Source organism: Mus caroli, chromosome 3 (genome assembly GCF_900094665.2).
Source record: "Mus caroli chromosome 3, CAROLI_EIJ_v1.1, whole genome shotgun sequence".
Taxonomy (NCBI): Eukaryota; Metazoa; Chordata; class Mammalia; order Rodentia; family Muridae; genus Mus; species Mus caroli.
In genome coordinates this window covers 103,825,488-103,847,914 of record NC_034572.1, presented here as the reverse complement: position 1 = coordinate 103,847,914, position 22,427 = coordinate 103,825,488, and the positions used below count along the sequence as shown (strand labels likewise).

At 39.3% G+C, this 22,427-nt stretch overlaps 1 protein-coding gene across 2 annotated transcripts in view; it reads right to left on the bottom strand.

The window, feature by feature from the left end:
• Positions 1-3,622: 3,622 nt before the first annotated feature.
• The window catches only part of Vav3 (vav guanine nucleotide exchange factor 3), a 329,118-nt gene continuing 310,313 nt past the window's right edge, over positions 3,623-22,427 (bottom strand). Inside the window, exons 26-28 of one of the 2 annotated variants that reach the window (XM_021157266.2) lie at positions 8,659-8,742; positions 6,465-6,616; positions 3,623-5,767 (exon numbers count right to left, since the gene is read on the bottom strand). In XM_021157266.2, the coding sequence (XP_021012925.1) occupies positions 5,726-5,767; positions 6,465-6,616; positions 8,659-8,742 (278 nt within the window). In that variant the 3' untranslated portion in view covers positions 3,623-5,725. The remainder of the gene's footprint in view (positions 5,768-6,464; positions 6,617-8,658; positions 8,743-22,427) is intronic. The other variant, XM_021157267.2, reaches the window with a different exon arrangement.

Genomic DNA, 22,427 nt, shown 5'->3' with positions numbered 1-22,427 from the left:
TTCTTACATATCAGGAACTATCTTCCTTCCTACATTCTGAATCTCAAGAAAGGAATTTCTTCGATGAGAAAGACCAAAAAAGTGAGTCTTCCTGAGGGAGATCTCCCCACCCTGATTCATCCTTGAACCTCGGTAGAAAATGGTTTTGGGTGGATGTGTTAGTAAATATAGATCAGAGGAATCCTCAAGGGGCTGCTTTTTAGTAAGATCTAAAATACAGATTTTTTTTTTTTCTAAATTGACCCATGTCTTTCATCCAGACATCCAATTGAACTTCAGGACATTTCAGCTCACCTGTCTATTGTAGGCAGCCACTAGCAAGGCCTCTAAGAAAGCCTAGGTCTGTCTATTTGTCTTTGTGTAATCCTGTTCCTGCAGAGAGAGCTGGATTTAATAAGCCAGAAGAAGTGATTGGACGTCACTTCTGAGACTATTGTAAGAATAGAAGCTGTCTGTCATCTTGTGTGCCCTCACTCTTCCCTCTTGGATATGTATTCTGGGTGGAGTAAGCTGCCACGCCATGAGGCAACCACATGAAGTCTATTCAAGGGAACATAAGGATGAATCCTCCCCACCCCCCAGCTAGGCTAGGAAGTAACTGTAGCTCTGGCTATTGAAGCCTCATGGGAGATCTTGAGCTGAAAATAATCAGCTAATCTACTCCCTGGTTTCAGACCCATAGAAACTGTACAATAGCAAATGCTGTTCTCAGCTGTGAAGTTTTGGAGTCCTTTGTTACATAGCAGTAGCTAACTGATACACCATGCTCTCATAGAGATTTGATTGGCATTCCACTGATGCATAATTTTTAAGGGATTGCTGATGTGAAGTTAAGACAAGATGTTTCTTCCAAAGGCTAAAAACACATTCAAAGAGAGCTTTTATTTCCTTATCTATGCTAGCATTTTAAATTTGTAACACTTAGTTTTGTGTGTATATTAAAATAGTAGCCAAGTTGCAATAAAAAAAAATGCTTCCATTTGCCGCACGTCTGCCAGACGGTTCTCTTAAACATTTTACACATATTATCTTATCCATTCCTCCCCAGCCAGCTGCTGCTGTCATCCTATTATAATATGGGGGATGCAGAAGGATGAGCAGGGTGGGCAACTTTTGTCACCCTAGACAGACAGTGGTAGTGACAGCTAGGCTGGCTCTAAGCTTAAATCCCTAACCACCCATTTGCAGTATCACAGAGAGAGGTGGGTCATGTGAAAGAGCGAAACAGTCCAGAGTCTTAATCAAAAGCTCTGATATGCAAAGATCCACTTAACTAGAGCTAGAGAATTTATGATTCAAGGACGATCAGTCTTGATCAGTCTTCCATGGACTCTCAGAATGATTCTTGGAGGTGAATGAAGTAACATACAATAAATGGTTTGTGTACACAGGTTTTCCTTCCTTTCTCAGAAGGGGTCATTCAGAGCACAAGCAAACCCACAAGTGGTCTTTGATCAGACCTAGGATTAATACTAGGATCTACTGACAGTCACACTCATTAACACATTCTTAGTTTCCTATAGGGGTGATTCTCCACAGAAAAGCCAGAGGAATTGTAGAATCAACTAAGCAGTGGCTCTCAGTCTTCCTAATTCCTCGACCTTAGACACGGTTCCTCGTGCAGTGGTGACCTACAACCACATTATTTTCCTCCTACTTCGTAACTGTAATTTTGCTACTGTTATGAATTGCAATGTAAATACCTGTGCTTTCTGATAGGCAAGCTCTGTGAAAGGGTTAATCGGCCTTTCACAGAGTCATGGACCTACAGGATGAGAACCACTGAACGAGAAAGTCAAAAGTATCTTAGAGGATTTTAGAGTGCTTAGAGGTTGTTAGAGAACGCTTATATGACTTAGAGTCAAGAAATCTAGGTCTGAGCCTTTCCTTGCCAGCACCTTTTATCATCATGACATGAGCAAGCCAGATCCCAGCTTGGACCCTGGGCTATTTTGGAGTCCATCTTGCACAGGACTCATGAGATAGGATATGAGGTGACTTTATGTCCATTATAACTTGCCACCCAGAATTCTTGCCATCTGGCCATGCGCCTGTGAAATTAATTGCAGTCACATTGTACTTAGAAATTCTGGAATTTTCTGACTCAGTCAGAATTCAGAGAGCTTCAAAGGAACTTCAATTTTTCTGTCACAGCAACCACCCCCACCCCAAATATGGTCTAATCAATGGGACCTAATGAGACAGGATTTTTTGTGACCTCCATTCTGAAACTTGTTCATTACTTAGAAAAAGAGCCTTCCAGAGTCTGCCAGCCCAGACAGGTGTACCGTGTCCTCATCAGGGGCCAAGCAATCCCAGGAAGTGAGCTGCAGTGCATCCTGAAGTGACACATGAAGAGAGTTTAAAGAGTTTGAGCTGAGTGAAAATTCTGTCTTCTAAGCTAAAAGCATGTGGAGCTGTTGAATGCCACGTCGGAGCTTGTCTGTGCTTTTGCATACTAATCGCCTGGAACATATATCTTTTAGTCTGCCTATCATTTGAATGCTGAAAATTAAGCTATGTGTAAGGAACAAAGCCTACACTCTCCATTGTACTCAGAACAAAGACAGCAGGCATGCGAGTACATGCTTTATGGTTAATGAAGCAAAGAAGAGACCAAGATTACTTTTGAATACCTACTATGCACCAGGATTCATACAAATAGCATTTTTCATATGCCATCTTCATCTTCAGCTCTCATGTAATTATCAGTTACCATAAATAAAGAAACATTTACTCTGGAGAGTCAGTGGCAGAACTAGGGTTTAAACCCAGATCTAATTGATACAGAAATTCTGTCTTCTTGGGACATCAATTGATTCAATTCCCTTCTCAGAGGGATTCATTTAGAATCCACAAACTTTCCACTTCAATCTAATAAATGAGTCTGAATTATGTTTAGGGAATTAAAAAGTTAAACAGTAACTATCTAATTGTCTGCTTGATAATGACAGTGATGATGATGACCAAACTTGGTTTTAGGGACTAGGAGGAGCAGGATAATTCTGAATTCTGTACACACTTTCAGCTATGTATATCATTATTTACTTATTAAATAGCTATTTCTTGGCAATGTGAGCTTCAAAACACTCTTTAATTTTTTTCCCTTATAAAGTGTGACAAGAATTGGGTAGTGATTATTCTGGCAACAGCCAGATGACCCATGTCATGTCATCTGCTTACCAGCCATGTGACATCTGGAATGTTGTAACCTAATAATATGCCTCAGTTTCCACATGTGAAAATAGAGATGATGCAGGAACATGAGGTAGCTTTAACTGCACACAAAGGCTTTAGGACACCATGTAGCACCTCATTAGCATATGGCAAATGCAGAGTTTAGCTTATGGTTCCTGGCTCATAATTTTGATAGCAATTCTAAACTAACCCCAACTAAAATCAGGGTTAGTACTCCTTAGCTAATTATGAGGTTGGTATATATGGTATAAGACCATTCAAAGATAAAAATCTTCAGCCCTCGAGAAATCATAGACTGCACAGAATGCAGAGCCCTTGGGTTCTATCCCTCGGACCACACATGTTAGTGTGAGCATGAAAGCGCGTGCGCGCGCGCGCACACACACACACACACACACACATAAATAAAAAGAAATACTCTCAATGCAAGTAGTAACTATTTTATTGACATATTTACAAAATATTACAAAGTAAAATGCCATTCTAACTCACCATATGACACAAGGGCTACAGACAGGCAAGACAAAGTCTATGGAAAACATTTATGTCTGTCTTTGGTATTAGAAATCTACACAGATCATGGCATTTAAAATCTCCAATATAAAGTATTAAATGTAGACAAAGTTGTCATTGGTAATGTCATGAAAAGAGGCTCTGTATCCTCTGCTATGAAACTCTGAGGCCAATGAAATGCAACAGGAAGACCACATACCATTTGTGAGGCAGGGAGTCTATTGACTGAAATAAACAATACATGCTACAATACTGTACACAGGAGTGTTACAATCTGTGGGAAGCTGTACTCTCCATAGCAACACTTGCTGGCACGAACAGACAAAACATCCCCAAGACACAGATAAGACCTTATAGGTAGGAATCCATTCCAAGAGTAGACCTTGCCAGCACAAGTTGACTCTACAGACATTTTATAAAATACATTTTCCTGACCATTTACACATATACAAAAGCTCAATTGTTCTAAAACACAATCACAGTTTACATAATTCTGAGGTAAAGGTCTTGAGTCTATTTAAATGAGAAGTCCTAGCCCGCATGGGGTCTCTTCCAGGGAGATGTGTCCAGCAAACAGGTTCTGGTACTCCTGTGAGATGGGAGAGAACAGGTTGTCTCAGCCCTTACATGTAAGAGGTGACCAAAATAGTCTGGTAGAAGAGAAGCTTCTAGATCACTTGTAAGATAAAAATACATCTATTTTTTTTCCCAAGAAGAAACATTTTCAGAAGCTTGTCAGAACACAGCTACTGCTACCAAAGAAACACTCCACCATGGAAGGGCCGAGTTGTCAGCCTCAGCTAGGGACCCCATGCATCTCAGGAGGAAGATACTGAAGACTCCTCATGGAACACAGTGAAAGCTTAGAGAAAGAAACATGCTGCAAGGTGGATCTTCCTACTGATTAAGACATAGCTAGAAAGGCATCAGAAGGGCCAACAGAGGAGGCAGGAGAATATGGACATCAGGTGCCCTTCCATCCGTCTCAGAAAGAAATGAAGGATTCGGGCTGCCTTTCTTCCCAAATCCTCAATAAAGCTCTTTTGTGCTACTATTAAAAAAAAAAAAGATTGTAAATCAGCAATCTGCCCGGGTCCTTCTAGAGAGAAGGAAAAGGCTTGTGTTAATAGCTATTGCAGCTATACAGTGATGTCCTGTGGATTGATTACAGCGCTTGGTCTGTCTCTGTAAACACCTCTACCTCTCTGGGATTCCTGACAACTAAGCATGATCTGCCCGGCCATGATTCCCTTTGTCAAGCACGACATTTCCAAAACACTCCACGAAATCACGAAAGCTGTGAAGCTTTAACACAAAGACACCTCCTTTCATGTGCTTCTCTTTTTCTTCTTCATAAAGAAGTGTGGAAATATAATCAGGACATCAAATGAATAATTAAAACCCTCTCTGTAATTTATCACTTATGATGCAAACCTGAGCATGAGCCTCTTTTATGTTATCATGAGTAACATCTGGGGATAAAAGGGTTTGTCAGGCAGTGAGTCACCTGTTGAACAATTTAAGACGAGAAATGCTGGATCTTTCCAGCAAGCTGGATCTTTCCCATATGGCAGACTCTACTTTTTCTTCATGCTGGGAAAAAGCAAAATTAAACTTCTGTTTCTTTGTATCATCAAAAACTGTGAGAGCAAAGCAAATATGCAAAAAGCATTTCCTAATGGCTGGATCCATGGTGTCTGGTCCAATGAAGTAAGAGAAAGCTGAACTGATGGGTTTTCAGGACTCTTTGGGGGTAGAAAAGCCATTGGTTTTGCCCTGGTTCCTGACAATGACAGACTGGCAGGCTGTTTCTTGCACTGCTCTAGGCGAGCCATTAATCTGTCAGTACCAGCATCTTTAGAAATCCCAGCATTAAGACTTAGGAAGAGAAAAAAAAGGGTGTTGAACAGCCAAGAATGCTGCTTTTTAAACACTTCAGTTAACTCAATGTCGTGCAGGCTTCTGCTTATGTTGTCTTTGAGATTTTAGTGCAGGATCAACACTGGATAGGACTTTATTCATCTTCTTCCACATATGTGGATGGAAACCAGCCCACCTATGGAAGATAAGGAATGGACATATCAACACCTCTACTGCTTCAAAGGATTCTATAGACAGAGAATTCCTCTTTTTTCCTAATACTCTAATTATGCTGGGGTTTTATGCCCACTGTAAGAAGACTGCCTTAACAGCTAGGATAGGCCTCATAGAGATAGTGATAGCAACTAAGTAATAAAAGGAGCTTAAGCCAGGCTCAAATCCATCCACTAGCTCACAAATGAATATATACACAGGGGCAATACTGGGCTCACCATCATGATTCTCATCTCTTTTGTAGCACAGGATGTAGATAAAAAGCAGAGGTACTCTATCCCAGTCTTTCTAAGGATGTAGATGAAAAGCAGAGGTACTCTATCCCAGTCTTTCTAAGGATGTAGATGAAAAGCAGAGGTACTCTATCCCAGTCTTTCTAAGTGGGACTGGGAGCTTTTGGAAATGCTTGTGCTTATATAAACTGCATGCCCTGGTGCTTAGCTACTGGGAAAAAATCTGAAATGCTCCCCAACTCTTCTGATGTGCCAGTCAACTCTTGGCCCCCACTGTATTGACTAAATCCATTTTGAATAGTAATGCATGCCTCCAGCCCCTTGCAGCCAGACCGCTGAAAGGACAAGTCTACAACGTGATAGTTGCCAGTGACTGTCCAGCCCTCTCATTCACAAAGAACTGGGACAATCAAAGGGACGACTCACCCTGCCATTTACTTCCCCTCTCCACCAGCCATTTGCACTCATCTTCGTGTAAATCTTCACCATGTCTCCTTTCAATAGGGAGAGCTCCCGCATATCTCTTGCACAGAAGTCATACCGAGCGATTGCAATGCCCAGTACTTTGGGACTCAACACTGTAAAAGAACAACGCAGAGGTGGAGTCAGTGTAAAGTTGTGATGCATCCAGCCATCAGAGCCTAATTAGACCATTGCCATTGGTGCTATCAAATGCAGAGCTGTGACTTCCTTATGGATTGGTGACAATGTCAATGGGAGTTTGAAAGCAGCGCAGTTGCTGTTTCAACCCAGTCAGGTGTGATCAAGTTCATTCCAGACAGTTAAATCACCACTGTCCTGCTTTGGACTCTCTGCAAAAAGCTTCTGTCAAGCCAAAGCCAAACTAAAATGACTATGTGAATGAATGAGGTACCTTTAACATAAACTTACAACTGAGGGCACTATATTCTGTTTCTCAATAGAACCTCTGCGGTGAAGCTTTCTGGTTTTCATCTGGCAACTTCCTTGGCTAAATTCTGAGCAACTCAATTCTGAGCTCTGATAAAGTATGGGACATTAATCTCATCATTTCTAAGTAAGTGACACCGCTCCCCCAGCCAAGCAGTCTATGTCTAAACCATCTAGGGATCAACTCAGTTTTTAATCTCATATACAACTTTGTATATGTGAAGACATGAGTTTTCACTGACAGAACACAGGAACTTCTTCTTTTCATTAAAATCCTGATTTGCAGTCAATCTTTACTGCAATGTCTAACCAAAATCCAGGCGCAAAGGTCCCATTGCTCTGCCTGGCTTTCTGTTTGTTTAATATCCCTGGTGGCAGGCGAGGAGCCAGCCCTGTCTGAAAGGGAAACTCCGTTCAGGCTGTGTATGTTTGTTTGTTGGTCTCTGGTGCTTCATAACAGACTTTTTAGTAACTTCTCCACCTGTTGCTCTGTGGGGGTCATAAAGTGTTTTCAATTATATGTGCTATGATTCTGAGAATAGCCCCCCTGAGACTGGTGGGACTTTATAAATCTCAAATGGTAAAGGAACTTAAGTGTAAGAAAAAGCAACAAATGGAACCACCATCCATCTGTATTATAGCAGTTCCCAGTGCCCAGGTAGCTCATAATGACCCATGCTACCTGGGAACAGTCCATCCCCTTGGCAACAGGGACCTCAGGCCTATCATTCATGGCTTTATAATGACAGCCTTTTGTAAAGTCTCTGGGTGTCCATCATAAGATAAACGAATGGCAATACTGTAGATTTCAGAACTGTAAAGGGAGTAAAAATAGGTCATTTTATTTTACCATTCAGGACACAAACCACTTTAATGGCTTCCTTCCTGAAAATGGTCCCATTGCCAAGGCACTGTTCTTAAAGTCAGTGCACATAAAAACACCCCTGTGATGGAGAAACCCAATTGTAGACTTGACTGTGTGACCTCGCTTAGGCCTCTCAACCCCTCTAGGCCACATTTTTCTCATCTATAAAATGAAAGGTTTGTACTAGCTGACTTCTAAGGTCTATTTCAGAATTCCATGTTCTATAGGGACTAACAGGTTAATTTTTAAAAAACCCACAGGAAAACGTACTTTATCTAGGCTCAGTGCCATATAAATAGTCATTTAACTCTCCAGGTAATGATAGAAATTCAGATCAAAATGCTGAGACTTTTGAAGAGCTATAGAAACGGTGGACCTGGATCCTCATTTTAAGAAATGCATACTGAATCTTATTCTTCTCTTTGGAGGGGAGGTTGAGATTTTGGGTCCTTTCTTCATGGAAATGCACAAAAACTGATCTTTCTCCACTATGACTTCTAGTCCTCAGAAAAGATGAAGAATTGTTCAGAGTAGTTCATCTTCCCTCACCCATCTCCTACCTCTCCGCACTGACACATTGTAAAATGCGAAATGTCACATTGAAATTTTATGGCATTAACACACACACACACACACACACACACACACACACACACACACACACGTGGAATGTCACAGCAAACGATGACTCTATGGCCAGGAAGAATGAATTGCATGGTGCTAATGGAACACTGGGGATCGTGTCTGAGGAGATGAGTTTACATGGGAAGCCATACACAGAAGCCAAAATACTGTATTTGCACACAGAAGCAAGTTGTATCGACACATAAAAGCAGAAAGCAGTACCTGACCAGAAAGGAGTGGAAGAAGGGGGAACAAAGCTGTAGTCTGGAGGAGTGACAAAAGAAAAGCCACAGAACAGAGGAGGGGCTTAGAGAAGGAAAGAAAAAGAAGCAAAAGAGCATTTAAGAGTTGGCACAAAAATATCTCTCAATACAATGACTTTGCTGTTTGTAATCACAAGAAAACTGTCACATCCAAGTTGGAATATCAAGCTGTGCTTCTTACCCACCATTCTCCTGTCACCATTTCTAAATGAGAAACACGCCAGACTTTTCCACTTTGATTGACATTAGTTCTGAGATTCAGAGCTGTCTGTCATTTATAGGCAAATAACAAACACACTCCATGTTGCCACCCAAGCCCTATCATCCAAGGATGGCCCGATTCCCATTTTGTTACAATAACAGGAAAGGGGATATATTCATATAAATATGTTCCTAATCAAAAGCAATATGAATAAGTAAGAGTTTACAAAAACAGTACTGCTAAGAGCTTATAGGGCTGTGTCCCTGAAACATAAGGAAACATGGAAACTCCAAGACATTTGTTAACTAAATTCAGACAATTTGTTAAGGCTCTCCCTTACTCACAGTCACGCATGCATTTCTCAGCTCACTTTCGATAGGGAAAGTCAAGTTGTAGAGAGATACAGCATAGATACTGGCAAGTGTACACTCTATTCTTTCACTCTATAGTTTCAATAATAAGACTTGACTGTACTCATTATCAAGTGAACTATTAGTTACTATTGCTCAATATGTTGAATATATCAATCACTTAAGACATTACAGTAAATAAGAGGAAGACATTGATGTTCTCTTTCTTTTGCATCTGAGAAACTCTGGATTCACATCTGACTTCATGGCCCTTATTCTTCATCTCAGCTGTACAGTCCTCGTCAATGAACACTGTGGTTCATATAACGCTAACATTAAGCCTACTGATTCTATGGTGCTGTTAACAACAGACAAGGAAGACCTGGGGTATAAACTTTATTCCAGTATTTAATCTTCCCTTCATTCATCTGGTAGAGGGTTGAGTTCAACCATGTTCAGCCAGAGGAAGGGTTCATTTCCTCATGTTGGTAAAGTATATATATATAATACATGTTGGTAATTTATATATATATATATATATATATATATATATATATATATATATATAGTATAGTGATGTCTTGACCAAAGCTATTAAAGCAAAAATATCACGAAGCATCTTCTTGGCTCTTTCCGTTTAACCCTTTATTCGAGATTGTTTTCTGGCATGTGAAAGTTGCCACTGTGCTCCATAAAAGGCAATCTCTTACCTTGGGAAAGACAGAGAATGTGCTCGAGGGAACATCAATTACTAAGATTTCACAGAGCACAGGTACCTGCTCTTCCATCCAGCTCTGAGCTCTGTCTGTTTTTATAGGATGGATAAATAAAGGTCTGATGAAGCCAACAGTGTTGGGTTTTCTGTCACTAGGATCCAGACTTAACCTAAAGCTCTATCCTCAAAGATGCAATAAAAATAGGCAAACAAACAGGGATGAGAATGTGTTTTTTCCATATGCCTCTTTTTTGACAGTTGTTTGATACTGCAAACCAGTATTGTTATCTCTAAGTGGATTCTCCAGGACCCTACCAGCAGCAGTGACCTACTAAGTATGTTATCTGACTCCAGCCAACCAAACTGGCCAAGGGAATTGTGAGCAATTCAGTTGTTCTTGAAACCATTGACTGTGAAGTCTTTGCACACAGAGGGATCCATGTCTGACTCTCTTTTGTCATGAGTGGCCTCACATTTTTTCCTATTCCATCTGCTTTCTCAGTTTTAAAAAAAAATACACTGCTACATGCCATCACAGCTAATTTTATAATATGACAAGTACATATTTACTACTGTGCAACAGAAATGACAAATTTCTCTCTCCTCTGCCCCTATGTGTTTGTGCATCTGTGTGTGTATGTCTCTGTGTGTGTGTGTGTGTGTGTGGTGAGGTATGGCTTTGTATGCATAGAAAAGACAGTTTTGTCTTGTTCTGTCACTCTCTACCTTACTTTCCTGAGATAGGGTCTCTCACTGAACCTGTAACTCAGGTGCCAATCAGCCAGCAAGGGCCCTTAGTCCTGCTATCTCTGTCCCCAACAGAGTCAGGTGTACATGGCTGGCTGCACAGGTTTTAAGGTAGGTTCTGGGAATCTGAGCTCAGGTCCTCATGTGCACAAAGCAAGAGCTCTTACCCACTGAGCAATCTCCCCAACCCCATGTCTTCATTTTCTTGGGGTTTTGATGTCCCATTGCCAGATAGAGGAGATGATATTTCTAATAAAGAAATTAGCCCATGACTAACCTCACTAATGACAAAACATCTGGTGTCAAGATTCCTAGATTCCTATCTTATGACTGCAAGAACTTAAATTAGAAGCCATGTTCTACGCGCTGTACTGACAGGTAACGGGATTTTCTTTAGTGGACTATTTTCTATTTGATGCCTCTCTGGTCTGATTTCATTTATTAAAAAAAAAAAAAAAAGACTGCATCTCTTTTTAAAAAAAATCTAATGAAGGTAATGTAAGCCAAGAAACTGAAATATAACAAGAGATAGCTTATCTCTAAAGGGAAGAAATAAGAAATCAATGAATACAATTAAGTGCTACTTAAATAACTTCAATAGTACATAGATAAACTAGACATAAAACTGATCTACAATAAGAAAATCTAAAATTTCTAGTTATAAATAATGCTTTACCAAGGAATGTGAATCTACATCAACCAGTTCTGCATCTCCCATAGGACAGGCCCCATGCTATACAATGGCTACCATTCAACAGACCAGCATCTTAGCTACCCAGATTCTATTCTGTAGTTCTGTACATCTCCCCTTCCTATTAGCTCAGCTAATCATTCACTCACTTAACTGCTCAGAAAGAATTCCTAGAAAAAGCTGACAAAACATAAGGGGAAGAAAGTGAAATACACCCAAACGTTGTGCAGTGGCATTCCTGCAATAACGCACTCTTCTGAGATGCTGAGCAGCTATTAAACACCACGCGTCTCATAGCATTAACCATGCTGTTTGCCTGAGGAATCTTTTTAAAGTAAAAGGTTAATCATTTTCCTCTGCCACTGCATGGACATCTCTCCGCCAAGCAGTTTAAGGTTTGATCGGGATGATTTCCACTTCTCAGCGCACTGTGGAATGATTTATTGTTGCCATTCTTCCTATATGTCAATTTTCTTTGCCTCTGGGTCCTTGATCCTTTTGTGCAATAAAACAAACATCTGAATGTTCTGGCGCCTACTGAAGATAACATGCTAAGCTAGGAAAGTGAGTGCTCAACACTGGAGTGGGGCATCCAATAATACATCTTGTAGAGTGGTTTAAATTATAGAATGTGCTTCCCTCCACACTAAACCTATATACATCTTTCTCTATACACATACCCAGATACAAAATTTCTTCATTAAGTTTGTCCCATAAGGTGTTATTAAGACATCTTAGTGTCATCTTAGGTCACTGCACTGCCCTAGAACAGGATTAGGGAAAGCCCTGGAGAAGTGACACCCATGGAAGTGCTGATGGCAGTCATCTCCTGAACTGTCATTTCACTGCAGCACAGGCAACCTCCCCACTTACATTTATCTTTTTTTTTTTCTTTTCAGCTTCTAAGGCTGTCTCTCTGCCACTCATAGCAGTATACACGTACACAATATTAAATCAGGAACAATTCCCTTTCGGGGACACAATCATTGGCTAGGTACATGCTTCAGTTAAGGCCGAATTTCTTTCTTCAAATGCTTCTGGCTTTGCATCAGCATAGAGGAGACAGCCTTGCTCGGTGAGACCTCAGAGGCAAGTTATTTGACATGTGTATGATACCTAAGCCTTCCTGGGATACCACTCATGGAACATTGTTATCAAATAAATGGTTCACAGTGTAGTGGCAAAATGCTTCCAATTACAAAAGATGAAGAGTATAATAACACCACTTTTCAACTTTTCCATGTTAAGTAGACATTGAAATGCTAGCACTTTCTAGTAGAAAAAAAAATCTGTTAAATAAATTGGGCATGGAAGCCCTGGGCAGAGGTACACTAAGTGGTGAATCACGAGTAGATACTGTACAGTTCTGAGACTGGGAAGAAACAGCCACAGAACACAAACTATTTTAATTTAAAGGAAAAGCAAGCAAGCAAGCAAACAAACAAACAAGAACAAGCTAATAGGAAGACTAGAAAAAGTTCAAGTGACTTGATCTCTGAGAGCTGCACTAGAGCTGCTCTATAGAATCACAGTTTTCCTTGTTCAATCTATGAATGCTCGTGAGCAAGCCAACATGTATTCAGCTTATAGTAACAGTGAAGTTAGAAACAAAACTCAATTAATGCTTATCCTCAAGGGTCTGAGTTACCAACTCATGAACTATTTTTTGAACTAACACCTACTTACCCATTACTTATTTTACAGACATTTTCATTAAGTGTTTGTTAATTATTCCTCGTTAGTTGAAACATCATCTAACACTTTTTGTTTTAACCAGCACATGGATTCACATTAATTTATATGACAAAAAATTTTAGCTAGCATTGGGCCAGTGTATTTACCAAGACAGTGATCTGTACTTATTGGTACTTATCAAGTGTTCTGTACTTATTGGCCAAGAGGGTCTTCTGAAGCTCTGAATTCCTAAGTGAGATGCTTGATGAACTATCCTGGAAGTTTGATTTTGTTTTTAATGCCTAGATTGTGTACAGATGGCCTGACAGCAGAAAACATGCCGAGAATTAAATGAATGTTTAATTTAAATTTGTTATCCTTACCCTGATTTTATTTTAGAACACAGACATTGTTTCATAGATTTCCAAAAATATCCAAAGACCTATTATCAAATATCTGTTTCTTAACCACTCTCAAGGAAAACAACCCAAAATCTCTAGTTCAGTTGGTTGGTTATACATTTTAGATATTCGTTGCTAGGAAAAATAGGGATAATTTAGATTAGTTTCATTTAATTGAATGTTGACATCTGGTAAGCGAGCAAATCTTAGTGAACACAAAATTCAAAGACACAACAAAGAAAATCCATGTCTAGGATTATTAGAAGACTGAACAGTTGCTTAGTATGCAGTGGTTCACCATGATAACATATAGTTATTGATAAGGAAACATACAGTAAGTCACAAGGTCTTTCTGATTATTGAAAATTAAAACAGTTGATACTGCCTTGGGAATTCAGATCATTTATAGGCACATAGGTTGTGGGGATATGGATTTGATTCTAAATATGTGTTTTCTAAAACAAACAAACAAGCCTGTCTGATATTAATTAAATTGTTAAGGAACAAGGACTTCAGTAAGATCCTTAAGAAGATAAAACAAGCATGCAGAAATGCATTATTGAAGACACAGACTCACATGAAAGTTATACACAGATATGAAAAGATTCAACTTCTGAGTGAGAGTCTGTAACAGATGCCAGGCTTCACTGATGCCAGAAGACACAGTAAAACCCTCATGTCTCCTAGTGTTCTGACTCACAATCCTAATGTCATACTCAAGTCTTCTCTTCTTGTTCTATTTCACATCTCATATCTCACTTTTGACTAGATAATCTATAAAATCTGTCACCCTAATGACTCAATTTGGTCACTTTCACCTAGATGCTGAATGTACCTCCAAATGTGTCCTCATCTCTAGTTGTTTACCTAGGCCTTTCTTCCTATGGTATTCACAGACACCAGAACAATTCTGTTAAACTTAAAGTCAGACTCTCTCTCTCTTTTCTTTAAATCCTTCCAAAGGTGTTGCATTTTCTTCCAAAATCAAATGTAAAGCACTGCAGGATGCCACAGGGTCTGGCCTCACTTACATTTTGTACGTGTTTCCTAAAAGTTTTCCTCTTGTTCCTGTTTGGTTGACATTGCTGATATCACATATGTTTTTCCTGTGTACCATCGGTTCCCTCTCTTCTATTCCTGAATGCTTTCTGTGAATCCCACCCTGGCTTTCTCTAAACCCACAAACACAGATCATGGTCCCATGTAGCGAGAAGGAAAACAAGAGTTTATTGCAGGAACAACGTACAATTTAAATACCACTGGCTGACATTTGATTAAATTATGACAGTAATTAGGTAAGCAGAGAGAGAACAGAATGCCCTAAACCACCATTGTTCTCAAGAGCTCTTAAATCAGCACAAATGGTCTATATTCTCAGTGACTAATGTTACAGGTTTAGCAGCCTGTTCTACAGACAGATAGAGTGTGAAGATATTTATAGGAACTCATAATGATGAGAATCTCCTGGTCATATAAATGGCATTGCTAGAAAGGAGAACTTTAGGGCTGGTGTTTGGTGTTACCCTGGTCAAAAGTAGAATAAGAACTGAGAATCTATCTCTCTGCTTCACAGCTAAAAGGCCCCTACTTTTGCTCATCGTACAACCAGCCCAGTTAAAATCTCAAGCCATTCTCTAGCACGTTGAGCATCACTGCCTTGTTATGTTATTTTTCCAGATCACTTCTCAATTTCTAACACTATATAATTATTTTCCAACCCATTGTCTGCCTTTCCTACCAACACATAAACTCCACCAGGGCAGATGCTCATCTCATCTGTCCCACTCATTCCTCTAGATACCCAGCAATTTAGATAGTGCTTGCCCTGCAGCAGGGTCTTGATGAGGAGGGAATGGATGGATGGCTATGGAGGAAGATATTGGGCAGGATGTAATAACTAAATAAAAAATAAAATAGTTTTAAGTTAATTGAAGTCGGCAGAACTGTACTCTTTAAGAACACAGAGGGATAAAGGATAGGGGAAATTAATTGAAAATAGTGACATAGTTTTGTTTTGTTTGGTTTTGTTTGGTTTGGTTTGGTTTTTTGAGACAAGGTTTCTTTGTATAGCCCTGGATGTCTTGGAACTCACTTTGTACACAAGCTGGTCAACTCAGAAATCCTCCTGCCTCTGCCTCCCATATGCTGGGATTAAAGGTGTGCACCACCATGCCTGGCCCACTAGTTTTTTTTTTTTTTTTTTTGGTTTTTCGAGACAGGGTTTCTCTGTGTAGCCCTGGCTGTCCTGGAACTCACTTTGTAGACCAGGCTGGCCTTGAACTCAGAAATCCGCCTGCCTCTGCCTCCCAAGTGCTGGGATTAAAGGCGTGCGCCACCACGCCCGGCTAGTGTTGTTTTTATTATTGGATTTTGTATAGTTAGTTTTTATTTTTATTTTTTTGTTTTGCTTGTTTGTTCACAAATAGACCTACTATGAAGTCCTTGGTAGTGTGAAATTGATAATATAGACAAGTTTGACCTCAAACTTGGGGTCACAGTCCTCCAGCCTTGGCTTACTAAGTGCTGAGATTAGAAAAACACACTGCTATTTCCAGGGAAGAATGTTTTATGCACTGGGGATAGTGAGTAAAGAAGTCAAGTGATGTCAAAATGTACTGTGCAACGTTCCAACAAATCAGAATGTATTTAAGGAACAGCAGCTAGGATGATTAAATACCTGATAGTCACTCGTATGGTAAGAATTAGAATAAGTATTTAAAGTGGGGGAGGAAAAAGATATACAGTAAGGAAAATAAAACAAGCATACTTATGAAAAGGTTGTGATAGTTATCGTAAATACATAAATTAATTACTTTATAACATATTCTGGGGTTATTATAATAACAATGAACAATGAAATGTGTATTTAAGGAACAGCAGCTAGGATGATTAAATACCTGATAGTCACTCGTATGGTAAGAATTAGAATAAGTATTTAAAGTGGGGGAGGAAAAAGATATACAGTAAGGAAAATAAAACAAGCATACTTATGAAAAGGTTGTGATAGTTATCATAAATACATAAATTAATTACTTTATAACATATTCTGGGGTTATTATAATAACAATGTACAATGAAATGTGTGTGTATGTGTGCACAATGTGTTCTTGCCATAGTTAATTGAAAAAAATAGCTATAGTAGCTAAGCTGAGTGATATTTATAGCTAATGTAAGTAAAACCACTTAGTTTTGTTCAAGACATAAGGTGAATGTTTTGTGTGATAGTTAGAAATGAAGTCACCTCAGTGTTCAAAGACTGATGGCCACCTGCCAAGACTGTAATAAAAGATATTTATTTAAAAAGCTCCCTGTAGAGCTGATGAGGCGGGCAAGTTTGAGGTGCCTAGATCTTGGGAGAATTCTCACCCATTCATGCTTATTGTTAAGGCATTAGGGTGTATTGTGTAATACTTTATAGATGTGTGTACTACTGCATTAGCTGTAAATAGATAAATGCTGAATGCAGGAGGTTAGGAGGCAGGGGGGAGTGAATGCAGGAGGTTGGGAGTGGGGGTGGAGGAGGGAATGATCGAAATCAAAAAGGAACAAAAGGAAACCCTGGCTGACAGTGTCCTCACCGTCTGGATGCTGATAGGACAGAAGAGAGATGCAGAGTTAATGCTTGTCATGTGTACACTGAGAACTCAGCAGCAGAAGCAGTGTATCACTGGACTGTATCTGGCCAAAAAAGCTCTCAGCATTTTCTTGCACAGCTAGAACCATGATGGAATTTTTAGAAAGAAAAATGAAAATTTTCTCAATTCAGATAAATATGCACAGTTTCCCAGCAAGAATGACTAGACAAATATATCCTTGACTCAGGGCTGTCACATGATTGCTCTACGTTCAATATGAGATGACTACATGGATTAACTGCATCGGGGTCAATTTTCAATTTAGAAATAAGACTTCTAGGACTGGACATTGCTAAGATAAGAAGTGCTAAGAATGTAAAGTAAGTACTGCTTTTTGAGCCATGGAATATTAAAAAGATAGCTTTGTCTGAGGTTATCTAAATTTGTAGAAGTTAAGTTTAGAATCCCAGACACGATTACTAATGTCTGGAGCCATTATGCTCAGAACAAAAATGCCTTAGAGAAGCCAGTGAAGCTCTTAAAGTGTGTAAATAAAAAGAGGGTCCCAGCATGGCCTGGTCATAATGATGTACAGCTTTGGTTGACCAGTTGTCTAAGAACTGAATGCTCTATGGGCATCACAGATGGGTGAAGAGAAGAAGTATGAAAATATCAGGAGAATGTTACAATTAAGTTATCCCATAGTGCACACGATGGGAAAGCTGAGCTGAAGCCCAGGAAGCAGAAGCAATATGCCAAGGGAAAGCGGAATGGCTTCACCGGTGAATTAAAATTTGCCAAATAAAGCTAACACAAAATTTCACACTGGGCAACAGTGTGGGACACATGCAAGTAGTGACAGGAACAGCAGTAGTGGTTGCAGAAGCCAAAGCATCCAACACTGCCCACGTGCCAGACAGTCCTCTAAGTGCTTCACACCTACTGACTCTTTTAAGGCTTGGCATCAGAATTAAACATCAAGATGTAGTATTGTATGGTGAAATAAACTAGGGAGCTTTTGACAAATTATGTCTTTCCTCTAAGGGAATACATGAAACTTGCATCGGTCTGTGGAAACCCATTAACAGGGGCAACCTTTCATAGTGATTTTTTGCAGGGCTGAAAGGCTTATGGAATACACCACTGGAGACATTAATTTAATGTATATAGAACGGATTTGAGAATTTCCATTTTGTTAATTGGCACATTATTGAGTATTAGTCAGGATTCTCTGGTTCTCACATTCTATGCAGAGTATTTAAGGTAATGTTTCAGATAAATGGCTCAAGTGATGCTTGGAAACCTGCTTTGGTTCACAGTGCTTCCTCTCAAGAGCAGGGTGCATTTCATGCTGGCAAAGCTGTAACACGCTGAAAGTACTTCATTGATTTGAAGCCTGGTTCTCCCAGAATGCCTGACTGCATGCATCATTTGGCCTGTCGGCACCAATAATGTGAAGTCTCTCTCTTAGCCATTTGAAAAACAAAAAGTGAAATTAGTCTGGAAATTTTTAGAGAATAGTCAAAAAGCAACACTGCAAGATTATCATGGGTCTAACAGTCTTCCCATAGCCCACTTAAGGATCTTTCCAGTCTGACCCTGTGGAATATGACTTGACTTTAAAACTGAGAGGTCTTCGTAGATGTTATAGATCCCAAGTGAAGACCAACCATCTATAGTGGGCCTTAAATTCAACTCAACGGCTTTTCTAAGTGAAAAGATAAGGGCACACAGAGGGGAGAAATAAAGGTCCAGCAGGCTGGCATGTTACATCTACAGAGCAAACAATGCTGAGTATTGCTCAGCCCTCCGAAGGCTACAGACACATGGACACTATTTTGATTTTAGTCACCTGGCCTCAGTAACAGTAATTTCTGTTTTGTTTCATTTTTCAATTATTACGTGCTAACATTTATGACAGTTCTGGGAAAGTACAATGAAATAAACTAATATTAAGATTATCAGAATAAAATTAGATGTGAAACACAAAATGACCAGTGAAAAGATGACAAAAGACTGAGCATAAAGCCAAGTGGTGGTGGCACACACCTTTAATCCCATCACTTGGGAGGCAGAGGCAGGAGGATTTCTGAGTTCAAGGCCAGCCTGGTCTACAAAGTGAGTTCCAGGATAGCCAGGGCTATTCAGAGAAACATTGTCTCCAAAAAAACCAAAACCAAAACCAAAACCCAAAAAAAACAAAAACAAACAAAAAACAAAAAACAAATGACTGAGCATAAAATAAAGTAGTCATAAAATGAGAGTGGGTGGATATGTTCATTTTGACTTACAAGGGCAAAAATCTAAACTACATTAAGTGTATATTTCAGTAGTTTAAGTGAATATTATCCCTTACTGTATTAAAATATAACTAATTATAATATTAATATAACTAATTAATTAATGCTCTGGGATTGTCAGGTTACTTCAGGAATAAGACAGTGATAATATATAATATTGAGATTAATAAATATAAATGGCACTAACTTTATATAAAGTGTTTTACAATTTTGAAATTTACCATTTCACAAAGCTATCTTACCTCACATGATGCCACCCTCATATGGGCTATAATATCCCAAATGACATCTTTCAATAAGTCTTGCTCCTTGCCTACAGGATGAATAGCACCTCTATGACACATTAGCTTATACTCTTTGGCTTCAGAAGGCTTATGGAATTCTATGACCTTGTTTGTCTTTTGTGTGTTCCCATTCCCCAGTTTGTCCTATTTACTACTGTAGCTCCAGCATTAGCACAGTCTTGGTAAATGGTAAGTGTTAAATATTCACTGAGTAAAGGAATGAATAAGCAGATATAAGGAGATCACAACAAAACTTTAAATGTGAACCATCCAGTGTCCAAGTGCCCTACATGTCCCCAAATCAGAGGTCAGGCTCCTCTGTATCTAGAGTCGATAGAAAGAGGATGCTGCCACCTTCCTGTGATTCCTTTGGACTTGGCCAGCAGATAGGGTTATCTGCATATCAACCATTTTTTTAATTCTAAAATAATTCAGACTTAGGAAAGAGGCAAGAACAACACAAACAATTCTCACACACCTCATACGCAGTAGCCAAATATTAACACCTTATAACGTTTGCTTTGCCAGTCTATGCTTGTTTTAGAGCCATCTGAATACACACTGCAGACATAATCCATTTTTACTGTCAAACACTTCTGAATGTTTTTCCTACAAAGATATTCACTACTCTTTGATAGTACAACTATCAAAGGCAGAAAATTGTGCTGATACAACTTGGCTAGTTAGTCTATAGAATATATGCAAACTTCACGAACTTACCTACTCATGTCTTTTATTAGTAACATAAATAGTAGCACATACAAAATATCCATGTGTTGTTATATATACACTGTCTACCTATTAAGAACTCTATCCATGCTATGTAATGTTTAAGGTTTGAATTGGGTTCACAAATAGGAAATCCTGCACTTCTGCTAGTGTAATGATTCATCAGAATTATATTCTACCTCCTCTTCTCCTCTTCTCATGCATACAAAGAAATAAAGTTTGGATGTGATTTCTCAAGGAACACAGTACAATGTCCAATATCAATCCTCAGAAAGGAAAACTGAGGCTCAAACTGGCTAACTTGCCTAACAGAACAGACCTGAAAATAACCGAGTAGTCATTGTAGACTACAGAAAACAAAAGTGACTTTAGTGTCTTTCAAATAGGCATGTATAAAGGTAAATTTAAGCAACAAAAGGCAGAATGGTTAGGGCCACTTTACATAGTTATGTGATTCTTTTATATATCCACAGAATTTCTTCCACCAAACTATTGCAATTTCAATGGATGAAAACCAGTTCACTTTTACCCCTGAATTCTCTCTCCTCTCTTCTTTCCATCTCCTATCTACTCATTTTGGAAACATTCAATTTATTAAAGGGACATAAAAAATAGTGCCATCCTGACACCCTGATAGACAGTCCAGAGACAGCAGAAGATGACTTTATATCCTATAAAATGCTCTCTCCCTGATAATATGGACTTGTGTTTGATTCTAATCAGTATCTTTCTGCAAATTAACTTTCATCTGCACGCAATACTTTTGTCATACTCCTATCATATTTTGCAAACATCAAAAACTGAGCCAAGTCTTTCTTTTCTAATCACAAAAGGTGCCTACACGATTTACTTACACCTCCACTGTTACAAGTTACCCAGTTTCACCAGTGAAGCTCACGTCTCACCTCTGTGAAGAACACAAGACGGTTCTGCACTCTACCTTAGTTTCTCTGCATCCTGCATCTTTCTTTGGAAGTAATGAAATCTCAAGATCTCAGTCTGGTTCTTTATCTTAAGGCAATTCTGCTTGGTGAAAGCTATGTTTAGATATTCAGCAGCTATGAACCAGGGATGAAGACTAACTGTTCCCTCAAGCCATCATTGTGTACAGAAGATGCAGCATTTCTTGTTTCCCACCTCCTAGGAAGCACAGCATGTTTTTTTAAAAAATACATGTGGTGTTTTCATTAACGGTTAACCCTAAATCAAGGCTTAATATAAAGTCAGCAAGACAAACTTATGAATCATCAAAGCATAATACAGACTGTTATGAAAACCACAAATATAAACTTATTTATTCCTTTGAAATCTAGTGTGTGCTGTGTCAGAGTTAGCAGCACTGTTTGGGAGCCTTGTTGGAGGAATTAGGTCACTAGAGGTGAGCCTTCACTTGTATGGTCTGGCTCGACCTCATGTCAACTCTCTGATTCCTGTCAAGGTACTACTCAAGTCTCCCAGATCATCTGCTTCTATTCCTAGACTCTGCAGGGGGCCATATATCCTCAAACTGTAAGCCAAAATAAACCCTTCCTTTCTTAAATTGCTTCCTTCCATAGATTTGGTTATAGAAACAAGGAAAGCTAAGGTCACAGTGGGAAAATGACCTTGCTAAATTCTGGATATCACCCCTCGGTTCCCCACTCCTCCATAGGGCTCTGAAGAACCAAGGAAGCTCTTCAAATGTGATTCCACCTGCAGATGGCCTCTTCTGAAATTTCTGTTGTGCTCATCCACTCAAAAGACAGAGGAAAAGAAAAAAGGTTTAAACTTATGTTTACCTAAAAGGAGTTGTTGTGTAAAAAGAGGTCAGAAGTCACAGCTTGGATAGACTTTTAAGAAATTTGTAGGAGAACTTCTTTTAGGATAAACAGAGTTAAAGTTTCGAGCTGTGATGAAAGGATGGACCATCTAGAGACTGCCATATCCAGGGATCCATCCCATAATCCGCTTCCAAACGCTGACACCATTGCATACACTAACAAGATTTTGCTGAAAGGACCCAAATATAGCTGTCTCTTGTGAGACTATGCAGGGGCCTAGCAAACACAGGAGTGGATGCT